The 16,319-nt window shown below is 38.3% G+C and overlaps 1 protein-coding gene across 4 annotated transcripts in view; it reads right to left on the bottom strand.

The window, feature by feature from the left end:
* Positions 1-16,319, bottom strand: part of Braf (B-Raf proto-oncogene, serine/threonine kinase) — a 132,238-nt gene that overhangs the window by 70,480 nt on the left and 45,439 nt on the right. For all 4 annotated transcript variants that reach the window (XM_057763362.1, XM_057763336.1, XM_057763352.1 and 1 more), the window contains exons 2-3: positions 11,598-11,699; positions 1,660-1,923 (exon numbers count right to left, since the gene is read on the bottom strand). In XM_057763362.1, the coding sequence (XP_057619345.1) occupies positions 1,660-1,923; positions 11,598-11,699 (366 nt within the window). The remainder of the gene's footprint in view (positions 1-1,659; positions 1,924-11,597; positions 11,700-16,319) is intronic.

Below are 16,319 nucleotides of genomic sequence, written 5' to 3'. Positions count from 1 at the left end.
ACACACACACCTTATTAGAAAAGCAACCATATACATTAAAAAAATTACTGGCTTAAGTTACAGAAATGTTATTTACTAAGGCTGACAATATTTGCTTTACTTAAAGTCTTCAGATCATCTATAATAACTCAGCAGATTTCACTGTTTTAAATGTTTCTTACTGGTACACAGTTTCTATTGATGATACCTGGTTTTGTGGATTTTTTTGAGACAGGGTTTCTCTGTGTAGCCCTGAATGTCCTGAAACTTGCTCTGTAGACCAGGCTGGCCTTGAACTCAGAGATCTGCCTGTTTCTGCCTCTTGAGTGCTGGAATTAAAGGCATGTGCTAGCCCCGCCTGGCAATGATACTTGTCATAAATTTTAAAAAGTTATATAAATAAGAGGAGAAATAAGGTTTATTCATTTTTATTGTATACTTTTGAGTGTTTTGCCTGCCTGTCTAATAAAAGGGCGCTGTATGTGTGCTTGGTATTCTTGGAGGCCAGAAAAGGGCATTAAGTCCCCCCAAAATGGAACTACAGATGGTTGTGATTCAACATAAAAGTGCAGGGAACTGAACCCCAGGTCCTTTGCAAGAGCAGCCAGTGCTCTTAACTACTGAGCCACCTCTTCAGTCTCCTAACTGAATCTTAACTGCTACTTATATTTAAGTGCCATTGAAGTTGAAGTTTGATGGAATGCCAGGACATATACCTTTAATCCCAACACTTGAGAGGCAGAGACAAGCAGATCTCTGTTAACTGGAGGTCAGTCTCATCCACATAGTGTGTTTTGGACCAGTCAAGGCTACATAATAAAACCATGTCGAGAGAGAGAGAGAGAGAGAGAGAGAGAGAGAGAGAGAGAGAGAGAGAGAGAGAGAGAGAGAGACAGAGAGAGAGACAGAGAGAGACAGAGAGAGACAGAGACAGAGAGACAGACAGAGAGAGGGGAGAGGGGAAAGGAGAGAGAAGAGAGAAGAGAAAAGAGAAACCAAATAAAATTTGAAAAGAACAGTGGGGCCGATCTATTGGGAGCTCACCAAGGCCAGCTGGACTGTGACTGAAAAAGCATGGGATAAAACCGGACTCTCTGAACATGGTGGACAATGAGAGCTGACGAGAGGCCAAGGACAACGGCACTGGGTTTTGATCCTATTTCATGTTCTGGCTTTGTGGGAGCCTAGACAGTTTGGATGTTCACCTTCCTAGACCTGGATGGAGAGGGGAGGACCTTGGACTTTCCACAGGGCAGGGAACCCTGACTGCTCCTGGGACTGGAGAGGGAGGAGAAGAGGAGTGGGGGGAGGGGGAGAGGGGCGGGAGGAGGGGGAGGGAAATGGGAGGCAGGGAGGAGGCGGAAAATTTTTTTTTTCAATAAAAAAAAATCTCGTAATGTGCATACGCTTATTGTTTGAAAGCTTTGGAATAGTTCTTTTACACTGTAAATCATTTAAGGGGTGCATCTCATGTTTTATAAAAATAAAATTTTATTTCTAACTAACTCAAAAAAATTTGAAAAGAAATTTGTTAACTATATAGACTTTGGCACAAAACAATCTATGTCTTTTGTAACCTTGTTTGAAATGGATACTTCCATTTTCATGGCTCTGAATATGCAGTGATAGAATGTTCAACACAAAGAAATAGTAAAAACATTAGAATAAACATTGACTCACCACTGTCCTCTGTTTGTTGGGCAGGAAGACTCTAACAATAGGTTTTTGTGGTGACTTGGGGTTGTTTCTTGATACATCGGTAGGAGTTTGAAAAACTGAAAGAGATGAAGGTAGCACTGAAAGGCTAGAGGAAGAGGAGGATGTAACGGTGTCCATTGACGCCGAGCTAGAAACAGAAAAATCAGTTCCATTTCCCAGGGACTCCAATAGCTGTTGTTCTCTTTGCTGGAGGGCATCTAGCTTGCTGGTGTACTCTTCATAGGCCTATAAAATAAAGGAGACTCACATAAGACCTAGAGTTTGCTCTGTCATTCACAAAAGATATAAGACTTCAGTCTTTGACTATAACTTCTTTATAATATAAAACAGGGTTTTAAGCTAAGGGCTTAAGTTTTTACAAAATAAATACTGAAAACACTATAAATACTCTCACTTTTCAATGGAAAAAATGTTATAGACATTAGTTTATTACATTTGGAAACTTGACCTACATACGCTGTAATTACATGCTCCTTAAATGTTAATTTTAAAAACAGTATTTCTCAAGTTATTTTCCAAAATAGCGTAAGATAAAATATGTATAAAACATTATATTGCATCAAGAATAATTTTATTTTCCAGAAAAGTTGCAGGCATATCAAGTTTTATAGACCTTGGCAACAATCATTGCCATACTTATTTGAAATGAATGATTCCATTTGTATGACTCTGAATATGAAGTGATAATTGATAATATATGTGCATGTATGAGAGTGATGTGCGCACACACGCACGTGCGCGCACGCACACACACACACACACAGAATGTAAAGGAAGCAGTGGCAGGCAGATCTCTGTGAATTCGAGGCCAGCCTGGTCTACAAGAGCTAGTTCCAGGACAGGCCCCAAAGCTACAGAGAAACCCTCTCTCGAAAAACAAAACAAAACAATTCAGGAATGAGTTACACAGCACCAGAATGCCAGATCACACCAATCTCAGTGTCAACAACGAAACTAGGTAGGGCTTAGATGATTTGTAGCTACTATCTTCTTTCTGAAATAACTATAGTTATTAGTTAAAATAGTTTATTCTTTTAAAGAATCCTTTCTCATTACAGATTCCTAATTACAGCCTTCCCCATCAAATGCTGATTGTTCAAACTACTATTTGAACATGTAAAAAAAAAAAAACAGCATATTGCATTCTTTATTCTTTTTCTATTTTTCCATGAATCTCAAAATCTCCTGACATTTAATTCATTTTGAAAATAAATCATGTTCAAATTTATTCTCAAGATTAAAGCTATCAAATGAACACTAGGCTATAGAAAGAGTTCAAAGCTAACCTATGCAACTTAGGTGAGATGCTGTCTCAAAGTTAAACATCAAAAGAGGAACACAGGCCCAAGAGGTTCTCTTGACCCAGGTGGAGGGGGGAGCGAGGGGGGGGGATGCCCACAGGCCTACTTGGGTCCTCATGGCCCAAGCTGCCTGAAGACATCCCTGCAGGCCCAGACAGGTAGAAGCCATTATAATGAACAAATACATAGTGGAGAAATGGGAGAGAAAGAGAAGTGGACTGGTTCATGTGCTATGGAAAGAGGCAGAATTGAAGAAGCTAAGGCAGTGATGAACAAAAAGAGGAAGGAAGGAAGGAAGGAAGGAAGGAAGGAAGGAAGGAAGGAAGGAAGGAAGGAAGGAAGGGAGAGAGGGAGGAAGGGAGGGAGGGAGGGAGGAAGGAAGGAAGGAAGGAGACAAAATAGAGTAAAAAACCAAACTGAGATACTAATCCACACCTACAAGAGTGGTTACAATAAAAACCAAATGAGAAATAACAAGTGCCGATAAGGATGCAAAGAAACTGGAATAACAAACATTACCAATGGGAATGTAAAATAGTGTCAAAGCTTTGGAACACTATCTGGCAGTTCTTCAAACTGTAGGAATTATCACAAGACCTAATAATTCTATTCCTAGGCATACAGCCAAGAGTATTAAAACAAAACAAAATAACCACAGAAAAATCTATGATGTGAATGTCCATGGTGGAATAACTAAAAATATCCAGTAAGTTAAACAGCTGAATATTCATCAGTTGTTGGGCAGGTTAAAAAAATCCACATGGTAATTATTTACTAAAAAAATGAAATGAAGCACTAATTTATGCCACAGCATGGTTAAACTGTAAAAAACATTATTTAAGCAAAAGCATCAAAGTCACAAAAAGCTGCTTACAAAATGTCTACAATATTGGTAAATCTGCAAAGACAAAAAGATCAGTTATTTCAAGGACTCGAGGGCACAGATGCTAAGGATAAAAAATTTCTTTTGAGGAATAATGAAAATGTTTTTAGAGTTTATGGTAATACTTTACAAATCTACTGCAACTAAGTCATTATATTTACCCTTTCCCCATCCCTGTACTGATTATTGAACTCAGGGTGTCATGCATTTTAGGTGAATACCACTTAACTATTATCAATCCTTGATCTTAATTTTCTGATTTTGAAACAGGGTTGCTAAATTACTTGGACTGGCCTTGAAATTTCTTGCCTCAGCCTCTCAGGTACCTGGAATTAGAGATGTGCAACACCATGCCCGTTATTAAAATTATTTTTACTGAATTTGATCTCATATTATCTAATAAAACCTTACTAACTGTCTATAGATATATACAATGCTGATCTACATTCTGGTACTCTTTTCACTGCAGAAACTGATGACTTGTGCCTTCAGTGTTTCCAGTTTTACATCTCAAGATGAAAAAGATTGCCACACATTTTAAGAATGTTACATTGATTGACTGTTTTTGTTTGGATCTAAAATACCCAACCTCCCCCCCCCCCCCCAAGGCCACATGTTAAAGGTAGAACCTGTAAGAGGCAAGCCCTAGTATAAGAAAATATTATTAGGAACATTTCTTTTTTTCTTTTTTTGAGACAGGGTTTCAATACATGGTACTGTAGTCTTGTGGTATTGGCTGATCTGAAACTCACAGCTTGCCTCTGCCTACTGAGTATCAGTACTAGGTCACCTTTGAAGAGAATACTGAATTCTGGCTCCTCCTCGCTTTTCTCTTTGCTTCTCAGCTAACATAAAGCAGTATCTTGTATCTGGCCTCCATACTCAGGTATAGAAACAAGTAGAAAAGTGTCTTAAAGCTAGCAAGATGGCTGAGCAGTTAAAGGCATATGCCACCAAGTCTGACAACCTGAATTCAATCCTTGGGCTCCACATGATGGAAAGAGAGAAAAGACTCCTTCAAATTGTCTTCTGATCTCCATGTACGCACATGGCACATATTCATGCACAGACATTTGTGTGTGCACAAAGGCACATATAAAACAAAGAATTGTGGCCGGGCGGTGGTGGCGCACGCCTTTAATCCCAGCACTTGGGAGGCAGAGGCAGGCGGATCTCTGTGAGTTCGAGACCAGCCTGGTCTACAGAGCTAGTTCCAGGACAGGCTCCACAGCCACAGAGAAACCCTGTCTCGAAAAACCAAAAAAAAAAAAAAAAACAAAAAAAAACAAAGAATTGTAAACAATTTTTAAAGCATTTAATACTATCTTTCCACAGAAAAGATACTCAAATTCATTAACTGACTACATTCAGGAAAATTAAAAAAACAGAAGAAATTGTGGAAAGAATTTTTTCAAGGGCAAATACATTTTTTTCTTTCTTTAGGATTATGGTGGTTGACAGGTAAACCATATAGATCAACAAAAAAGATAAATTTCAAATTGTGTGAAGCTATGAAAGTGAAACTGAGTTGCATTGGAGATCACAAGATGTTAGAATGCCAGAGCTGTGAGCTATCTGCAAAAGAGAGTCACATATAGGGAGTAGACTCAGCCCAAGAGAGAGAGAAATGCATGTTACGGGCAGCAAATCTGGTGGGGCTAGGTCGTTTAAGTCCTTTGAAACTCATGTACCAGACATCAGACATAAGAGCTACAGACTTTTATACTGCTGGAATTTGATTTTGCTTTGGTCCTGGATTTTTCTCACCATGCTTGCATTCCACCCTTGTGTAATGGTAGTCTAAATTCTGTGTCATTATATATTGGAAGTATGTCCTTTGCTTTTTTATTTTATAGGGGGTTATAAATAAGAGATGACCTAGAGTCTTAGAGACTTTGGACTTGAAGTTGGATTAAATGAATTTTGCATTATGATATAGCCATAAGCCTATTTGGGGACTGAATGTAGTAGTTTGAATGAGAATGCCAGCCATACTCTCAGGCATAAAAAAGAATATAGAAAGAGGGCTGGCAAGACGATTCAGTGAATAAAGGTACTTGCTACCAAGCCTGACAAACTAAGTTTGATCCCCAGGACCAACACGGTTGGAAGGAGAGAACAATTCTTAAAAATTGTCTTTTGACTCACACACAGGAATTGATGAATGAAAAAGCTAATTAATTAATTTTTTAAAAAGAGCCGCACTCAGTAACTAAAATACAAACAATCCAATTAAAAATTAGACAAAGGGTTTTCACAGGCATTTCTCTAAAAAAGATGTCCAAATCAACAATAAACTGTAAAAAGCTCTCAACAAAACAATCATTAGGGAAATGCAAAGCAAAGCCATAACAGAATACCACTTTATATTCATTAGAATGGTTATTATTATCAAATCCGAAATAGAAAATATTCAGTGTTGGTGAGGATGTTGAGAGAGCAGAATCCTTATGCATTTATTGATGGTAAGAATGTCTTGAAAAACAAAACAAAACAACAACAACAAAAAAGAATGTAAAGTTGTGTCACCCACCTTTAATCCCAGTACTCAAGAGGCAGAGGTGGGTGGGTCTCTGTGAGGCCAGCCTGGTCTACAATGAAAGTTCTTTTTTTTTTTTCAATTAAAAATTTCCACCTCCTCCCATTTCCTTCCCCCCCTCCCCTCCCCCTCCAGCCCAAAGAGCAGTCAGGGTTCTCTTCCCTGTGGAAAGTCCAAGGTCCTCCCCCCTCCATCCAGGTCTAGGAAGGTGAGGATCCAAATAGACTAGGCTCCCACAAACCCAGTACATGCAGTAGAATCAAAACCCAGTGCCATTGTCCTCGGCTTCTCAGTCAGCCCTCAAACAATTGAGAGTTCTCTAGGACAGTTAGGACTGTCTCAAAAACAAACAAACAAACAAACAAACAAAAAAACCAATGACAACAAAAGTATGAGAAATTCCTTTAAATAATTAAACAGAATCACTTTATGATCCTGCAATTCTACTTTGAGGTATAAACTCAAAGGCATGAGGGCCAGTTAAGCTTAAGGACCTGGCTGGCTCAGGTTCAAGATTCCACTATAATACTAGTCCATGAGAACAAGATCTACTTCTTTGTCATATACTAATAATATAATCCATTAAATTTTACTCTGATGTATCTTAAACATACAATTCAAATTTGTATGCCTAATTCTAAAAAGAAACCAATCAAATTAAATACATCTAATAAAATGTCCACAATAACACCAGAAAGAATGGAAAAGGAAATTAGAAATGTTTAGCCTAAATAAGAGTTGTCTGGTGGTGGAGAAACGGCAAAGACAACAGGATAGCAACAGAATAAGGCAGTGATCAGTATCATAGACTTATGAGTTAAATGTGCCTGCTTTCCTTATTAATAGTATCACTTGAAATAAGTTACTTAACTTCTTGGTTTCACCTGTAAAATAAAAATAAAAGTAGGAGCTTGCTAAAAATAATTATAAGTAGTAATAAAAACATTTAAAATAGTACAGGGCACAGAATAAGAATAAACATAAATGTTTTTGCTTTTTACTAATCAACTTTCTGATGGAGGAGTTACTTTCATTTAATAAAGAAACTGCCTTGGCCCATTTATAGGCCAGCCCTTAGGTGGGTGGAGTAAACAGAACAGAATGCTGGTAGAAAGAAGCCGAGTGAGTGAGTCGCCATGATTCTCCCTCTCCAGACAGACGCAGGTTAAGATCTTTCCTGGTAAGCTAGCTCGTGGTGCTACACAGAATATTAGAAATGGGTTAGATCAATATGTAAGAGCTAGCCAATAAGAGGTTGGAACTAATGGGCCAGGCAGTGATTAAAAGAATACAGTTTCCGTGTAATTATTTCAGGGCATAAGGTAGCCATGCGGGTGGCTGGGTGCCGGGGACGCAGCCCCACCGCTCTTATTACATCAGAGTGGCGCCCAGTGTGATAATGAACTCCACGTAAAACCTGAGAGGGCTTAAAAAGGAGAGAGAGAATTTAAGACAGCTTTTTGCTGTTTGTGGGTTGCGTGCCGCAAAGAAATTGTCCTGACTCAGCAGCAGGAAAAAACTGGCTGTTTTAAAATGCCGGCTTTCTGGGCTGTGCCGCCATCGCGATCTCTGTCTGGCTCCTGCGGGAGACAGAGTCTTTGAATGGAGCATTTGGAATAAAGTGCTACGATTTGTTTGATGGCAACTAGACTCGCTGTGTGCCTAAAAGGAAGTCATTGCGTGCTGTGGCTCAGGGACACCAAATGGCTCTGAGGCAGGAGCAGCTCAGCTCCGCCATGCTGAACTGTGCTGGTCTCAAGCAGGAACTACCGTAATTACCATAATAACAGCACAGTTAAGGTTTCAGCTGGGCAGGACACAGGCAGTACCATATTACCCCTACATGGTGCAACTTAAGTTTTTGAGAAGTGCTTAACATTTTAAAAAATGCTTCTGGATAGTAAAAAAATTACAGATTCACAATAGAACTGATTCAGACACTGTTGGATGAATGTACGTAGGCTTGAGAGAGAGAAAAAATATATATATATAAAGAATAAAGTTAATGTCTTAAAAAAAAAGGGTAAAGTCTTTAAAGAGACAGAGTACAGATAGTTATAGATTAAAAGAAATAAAGAAAAATAAGCCACGTAAAAATGGAAAATTCACAGAGAGTCTGGATTCTTTGTATTATTGTGTTTTCTTTAAAATTTTTGACTGTGAAGGAGCTAAGTACAGAGAGACATTTCATTATATGGGCTGCCAAGCTAAACCAGAATGGACATAAGGGTATTATGATTTCAGAATATGGGTCTAAGGATATGATGCTTTGGAGAGGGTCTTCTTTTGTTTTCACAGAGGATGAGACTCTGTGGATTGCGTCTATCCCAATATGGTATGATAGACCACGCCCTCCTGAAAGGTTGCTGTGAACACCTTCAGAAAATTACTTCACTCAACTGCCAACCGAGATGACCCTGACACACAGGTTACACCATGAAAGATCTGAATAACAGCGCCCCCATTCAGCAGGAAGCAGTTTGGAGAGAAAAACTGCGCCCATGTTCCCAAATATGGTTTATAAATGTTCTTTTACATTTAAAGGGGGATATGATATAGATATAAGTAATTTGCATTGGTGTGGATTTGAAGGTCAATTTTGTTATATGTATTTCTGATCTTGATTAAGGTATTGTGATTGTGTAGTTCATTTAAAAATGTAATGTATAATTAGGAAATATAGGTTGCTAATGGATAATCATAAATAATAGTCAAGCTTTTAGTCATGTTAGTTAGATTTTCTAGATGTGCACAGATATATTTCAGCTAGGGATATATATTTCAGTTGGATAGGCATTCTTCATATCTTTAAAAGACTATAGAATATGGCATTTAATGTTTTAATAACTTAGGGCTTTTCATGATAATGAGACACGTCTGCTCCTGGCAGCACCAATCTACTTCAAGAGGAAGATGGGCATCGAAGAGGCTCCTTAAGGAGTTTGATAGCCATTTGGGCAAGAAACTGCTCTTGCCTGGACTGTTGCATAAACTGGACACAGAGAACCCGCAGAAAGAGGACTGCTGAACTTGCCTAAAGGTGAGATAGTTCCTGGTTCATGAAAGAGTCTACGAGACATTCTGCAGGACACAGCAGAAAGTGACTGAACTGTCTTTGGAATTTTCCTGATTCATGGAAATGTCTGCTGAAAACTATGGGCCTGTAGGCTGAAGATGGATGCCCCAACGGTACAAAGGAACTTTGGGTGACTGTCCAGGCAGCAAGATGTCTCTGTCATTTCTAGAATTTTCTTATTTCTTGTTTACTTAGGTAATATTATATCCTTCTGGAGTCTTTGATGGAGTTGAAGAACGGATAGATAGTTATAGTTTTCCTTAGTTATGATAAGAGATAAAATAGATATAAATATTATAACTGTAATTCTTGCTTGATAACCATTTTGTTATATGTAATTTTACTATGTTAAAGTTAAAGCCTTTCTTTTTGTTTAAACAAAAAAAGGGGAAATGATGGAGGAGTTACTTTCATTTAATAAAGAAACTGCCTTGGCCCATTTATAGGCCAGCCCTTAGGTGGGTGGAGTAAACAGACAGAATGCTGGGAGAAAGAAGCCGAGTGAGTGAGTCGCCATGATTCTCCCTCTCCAGACAGACGCAGGTTAAGATCTTCCCTGGTAAGCCAGCTCGTGGTGCTACATAGAATATTAGAAATGGGTTAGATCAATATGTAAGAGCTAGCCAATAAGAGGTTGGAACTAATGGGCCAGGCAGTGATTAAAAGAATACAGTTTCCGTGTAATTATTTCGGGGCATAAGGTAGCCATGCGGGTGGCTGGGTGCCGGGGACGCAGCCCCGCCGCTCTTATTACATCAACTTTCAAGTATTCAAATGTCTGAGGGTATTGTGTGGCTGTAATTCATCATGACTGTAAATAGGCATGCTCATGGTTTTAAGTGTGAGACAAACTGCTGCTTATGCTCTTAAGTTTGATAAACAAAAATAAACAGTTTCACTAAGGTTATACCTCCTTCTGATTCCCTTGCTCAGACTCCTATACTATACAAGTAAAAGTACACTAATAGTATTTAAAGATACGAATTCTAGTCCTAGCATAAGCAACATGTGATCTGGAATAAGTCATATGAAGAAGTCAAAGAGAACAGTTTAGTTGGTATTATCAAAGTTCCAAGACATGTTTTATTAACACAAACTTAACTTTCTCCCAAATAATGAAGACTTAAATTTGTTCTTTAAAAAGTAGATAGCTAAATTAGAAATTTTAGTTAGAAGTTGTTCAAAATATGCTTTAAAATCTCGTTTTTGAACCCAAATGTTAACCCGATCTCTTCTGTTGTTAGTTTTGAGACAGAGTTTCACTGTCTAGTCTTGGCTATGCTAGAATTTGCTATATAGCCTAAGTTGGCCACAAATTCAGAGATCCATCTGCTTCTGCCTTCTAAATGCTGGAACTAAAAGGCATGTGGCACCATGCCTGGCTCTTGTCTTTTACAATTTAGAGTTACCTATCTGTGTGATTATAACTGAGCAAGATTTTATAGAGAAAGACAATGGGAAGTATGGTGAGCAGTGTTGATTGTAGAATCTGACCGCCTAGATTCCACAGAAGCTTGCTTGCTGAGGAAATGGACCAATTTTCAGAAGGAAACTAAGGACAAATCTTATCTGTGATTATATAGCATCTACTGTTTCACAGACTATGAACAACGATAACGACAGATTTATGACCTCACTGAAGGATGACACAAGTCCCAAAACATCATTAAGCAGTAAGACTGAACAATGTTGGGTCACTCCAATATTATAAATTGTATCTATGAAAAAGCAGAAACCAACTATGGGGAACTTATTCTGGAAAACATATTTTATAAAACTGTCCTACTTTCAAATATGGTAACTCATTTTGCTGACTACCAAAACAGTGTACTTTCTCTTTTTAATGATTCTTCTTTTAAATTTAGGCAATATTAAAGTCTATAGGTGACATCCCTCTCAGTTTTGACATTTTCCAAATAAAACTAACCTATGTAGATTGTAACAAGTGAAAGAAAACAAAAACTATGAAACCAACAAAGAGCAAAGCTAATTCTTCCAATATGTCTTTAATTCTACTCTTTAAAACAACCAAACTACTATTATAAAACATTTTTATAAATTTTCCCTCAAAATTACTATAAAAAGATACAAAAAACTTACCTCCAAGTATATTGACGGTGGATTATGTTCCCCACCAAATTTGTCCAATAGGGCCTCTATATGTTCCTGTGTCAATTTAATCATTTGCTTGATATTCCATACCTAAAAAAGTAAGTAAATAAAGGAATTTAAATATCAATTAGCACACGAATTAGAAATATTTTAATGGAGAAAAATAGAACATAGTAACTGTCACTATTCTCAAGATTTTAGAGAGTTTAGAGGAGTTTTATGATTATTAATGACTATCTTAACCCTTTTTTTATACTAGTAATATATCCTCACATATGACAGATTCAAACAATACCTGTATAGTCAGAATAAACAATCAAAACTGGCCATTACTATATTAGGTAAAGAAGTCAGAAACAGAAATACAAATACCATACTTTCTATACTGTGGAACCTATATTTAAAATTCTACACACATATATGTACATATACAAACAGAATAATTCACAAAAATCTACTTTCATCTTCCCCCCAAATTGGGGCCGTCCAGAAAGCAAATACTTCTTAGGGTTTGTTAGTGTGATGGTTAATCTTCAGTGTGAGCTTGACTAGATTTTTATTATTTTTTTATGAAAGAATATATTGTGCACCATTACGTAAGGTCTGGAGAATTTAGCCAAAATCAACTGTCTTACAATGTGCAAGCTGAACTGTTCTAAGATGAGAACAAATGAAAGGTCAGAGTACAAGGGGTCACTGAAATAGGGATTTCAGAATCACCTAGGAGACACACCTCTAGGAGTGTCTGTAAAGGCATTTCCAAAGAACTTTAATGAAGAAAGAAAGACCTACTCTGAATATGGGCTGTGTCATTCCATGAACTGAGGTTGAGGTCCCAAACTGAATAGAAAAGAGGGAGCAAACTGAGCACTAGCATTCATTTCTCTCTTTGCTTTCTACAGATGCAAGGTTGACTCATGCTCCTGATGCCTTGTCTTCCTGTAACCACATCATCCCAATAATGGTGCCTTCTTTTAAAAACTATAAGCCAGAGAAAACTTACCTTCCTTAAGTTACTTTGATCCAGGATTTTGTCACATCAGTGAGGAAAATAAGGGAACATCAAGAGAATACTTTCATGTTCTCTTTTTACTCAATGAAAGGACAAATACATAAAACCCAGGCAAATGTCGTCTATGTAGGCAATACTATTTTTATATACCTTCCACACCAATACATGCATTTTTATTTCTTCTCAATAGTCGTGTAAATATTCAATTAATGATTTAAAATCTTTTAATTACATTGATGCATGGCAAACTTCTATAAATGAACAAAGATTAAAATTAAAAATACAAATAAACTAGGCTGGTGAGATGGCTCAGTGGTTAAGAACATTTATTGCTTTCCAGAGGACCCGGGCAATTCCCAGCACCCACATAGCAGCTCACAGCTGTCTGTAATTCCAGTTCTAGAGAATCTGACATTGTTATACCAATGCACATGAATAAATGTTGTCATTGAAGGTCTGGTAGACACAGGTGCAGATGTAACAATAATTTTACCAGAATCTTGTCATCCAAATTGGCCTCTTCAGGAAGTAAATATTTGGTTTTTAGGGATTGGAATTTTATCTCAGGTAAAACAGAGTAAGAGATGGGCTAAATGCATAGGGCCAGAAGGACAGAGAGGAAAATTAAAGCGACATGGAGCTAACTTAGCAATGAAATTTGTTACAGCAATGGAATACTCAGATTAACATCCCCCTATAGTGGTATATTATTTGTATTTTAATAAATAAAGCCTGGCTGAAGATCAGTGAAAAGCAACCACACTAGTCAACTATACAGGCCAGGCATTGGAGGCACACACCTTTAATTCCAGGAGCCACACTAGTCAGCCATACAGGCCAGGTGGTGGTGGTGCACACCTTTAATCCCAGCACTAGAGATGAATATAAAATGGAAGGAGACAGGTCTCACTCTCCGTCTCAAACTGAGAATTCATGGAGGCAAGATCGCCCATTTTCAGTTTGAGGTAGAGGTAAGAGTCAGCGGTTAGCCGCTTTGCTTTTCTGATTTTTTCAGGTTGAACCCCAATATCAGTCTCTGGGTTTTTATTATCTCATGCTACAATTGGCACCCAACATTTAGGGCAAAAATTCACACAAAAAAGCCATTTGCCTGTGTAGCTTTACAGCCACCTTCATAGGCTAGAGTTACACATAGCTGGAGTCACTGCCCTACTGGCAACATTTTTCTTTTTTCTCTCCTGGTGGGCTCTCCTTGAACCCCCTTCTCGGGCTTCTGCCAAATTAGGTAGCTGCCTTGGAATCCAAGCAGGCTTTTACTGTTTTTTTTTGCAACAGCAATAAGCCTTAAATGCTCATCAACATTGTCAGCAGATTTGGTATGACATCTGGGACTTCATAAAGAGAAGAAATAGTTAAAAGAGAGAGTTCTGTTTTTTGTTTCTTTTCTTTTTTACCACATTAAGAAATGGGAAACACCATTACTTTGCAGGGATTTGTGTCTCTGTATATGATGGACAGTTTGAAAATGAAATGATTAAATGAGGATAACTAATTTAGATGGGATTTATGTAATCTCAATTGTAAACATTATTAGCATTATCATTTCTGTTGTATCACTAAAAAAGTTGGTTAATCTGAGGGCTAAGATACAGGCCTTAGAAAAACCTAATAAAACAGATCACAGAAATATTCAAGTTCAGACAGAGAAATTTAATGGAGAACCAATTTTAGCATTGCATTATAAGAATATAGAGGAACAGCCTAAGGTTTTCAAACAACCAACCTCAGTATCTCTAGTAACCATACAGGAATTGCCAAATGAGTAAGAGCTGAATGGGCTCCTGTGCCAATGTTAGGTTTAAGGAGATTCAAGGAAGCAATAGTCTCATATCTTTTGTAAAACAAATGTTACTCTCCTTGTTGATTTGTAAAAGAATTATCCCTACCGACTGGATAGAGTTGGTTAAAGCTGTTTTAAAGCCTGGCCCATAATTAAAACTAGTTCAGAGAAGAGGTTAAAAGTATTGAATAATGTGGTAAGGCTAGAGGTATGGAAATCTCACAAGATCAACTTCTTGGAGAATGAAACTATGCTACTGTAGAAATGCAATCTTTATATAATGGTAACATCCTGGCTTTATGCTGCGCATAAAATACCTAATGCCCCTTGTAAGAAACTATACTGCTCTGGATAATAAAAGAGAAGAGAGAACAAAAAATTCAGGAGAAAAGATAAAGTGAGCATTTTGGCAAACTTCTATAAATAAAGACCAAAATTAAAAATATGAATTTCACCAGAATCTTGGCATCCAAATTGGCCTCTTCAGGATGTAAATGTTCAGGATTTAGAGATCTGAACTTTATCTTAAGTAAAACAGAGCACGAGATGGACTGGACGTATAGGGCCAGAAGGACAGAGAGCAATATTAAAACAATATGTGGCTAACATAGCAATGAACTTGGGGCATGATTTGTTACAGCAATGGAATATTCAGCATAACATTCCCCCAATCTTAGAAACAAACCATAAATTAACATATGTTTCTGCTGCGGGACAATGGTCTTTTATCCTGTCACTTGTATTATTTTTAATAACACTGATTGGACAGTATCCAGGCAGGAAGTATAGATGGGGCGACCAGACAGGAAATAGAGGCAGAGTGAGGATGATGGAGGAAGGTCATTGGTTAAAAATAAAGAAACTGCTTGGCCCTCAGAGGTTAGAACATAGGTGGGTGGAGTAAACAGAACAGAATGCGGGGAGGAAGAGGAAGTGAGCTCAGACGCCATTTCCTCTCCTCTCTGGGGCAGATGCCATGCCGGTGTGCTCCAGAGCAGACGTGATGAAGCTCCGATCCAGGATGGACGTAGGCTAGAATCTTCCTGGTAAGCGCACCTCAAGGTGCTACACACATGAATAGAAATGGGCCAGGTAGTGTTTAAAAGAATACAGTTTCCATGTAATTATTTCGGGTATAAAGCTAGCCGTGCAGGCGGCCAGGAGCCGGGCAGGACGAAAAGCAGGCCCGCAGCTCCCACTACATGAGGAGAACAGGAGAATGCTGGGAAGAGGAAAGAGTCAGTCTAAAGTCATCACCCAGACACACAGGAAGCAAGATGTGACTGCCTCGCCGAAAAATGTACCAAGCCACGTGGCTAACACAGACAAGAATTATGGGCTAATATTAAGTTATAAGAGTTAATAAGAAGCCTACACTAATAGGCCAATTAGTTTATAATTAATGTAGGCCTCTGTGTGTTTATTTGGGACTAAATGGCTACAGGACCGGGCGGGACAGAAGCCTTGGTCAACAGGTTTCTGAGAAAAATATTAGAAGGTTTTATGAAGAAGAGTCACCGACCATTCAGGTTGTACAAGAACAGGCACAACAGGTGCTGATCTTCCAAGGGCATCAACAGCCCTACCTTTAAAATGTTTGATAAACTTATATGGGTTGTACAATGGTCTTGAACAACAGAGAAACTAAGCTGGGTGGTGGTGGCACGTGCCTTTAATCCTAGCACTCGGGAGGCAGAGGCAGGTGGATCTCTTTAAGTTCAAGGTTCGAGGCTAGCCTGAGCTACAGAGTTCTAGGACAGTCTCCAAATCTACACAGAGAAACTCTGTCTTGAAAAACAAAAACAAACAACAACAAAACAATAGAGAATCTGTAGGCTTTAGAACAGCTGGTACAGGAGGAACTAGATGCACAGCATACTGAAGAATCAACCAGCCC

The sequence above is a fragment of the Chionomys nivalis genome, chromosome 1 (assembly GCF_950005125.1).
Source record: "Chionomys nivalis chromosome 1, mChiNiv1.1, whole genome shotgun sequence".
Classification (NCBI taxonomy): domain Eukaryota; kingdom Metazoa; phylum Chordata; class Mammalia; order Rodentia; family Cricetidae; genus Chionomys; species Chionomys nivalis.
This window is presented reverse-complemented; position numbering and strand designations above follow the sequence as displayed.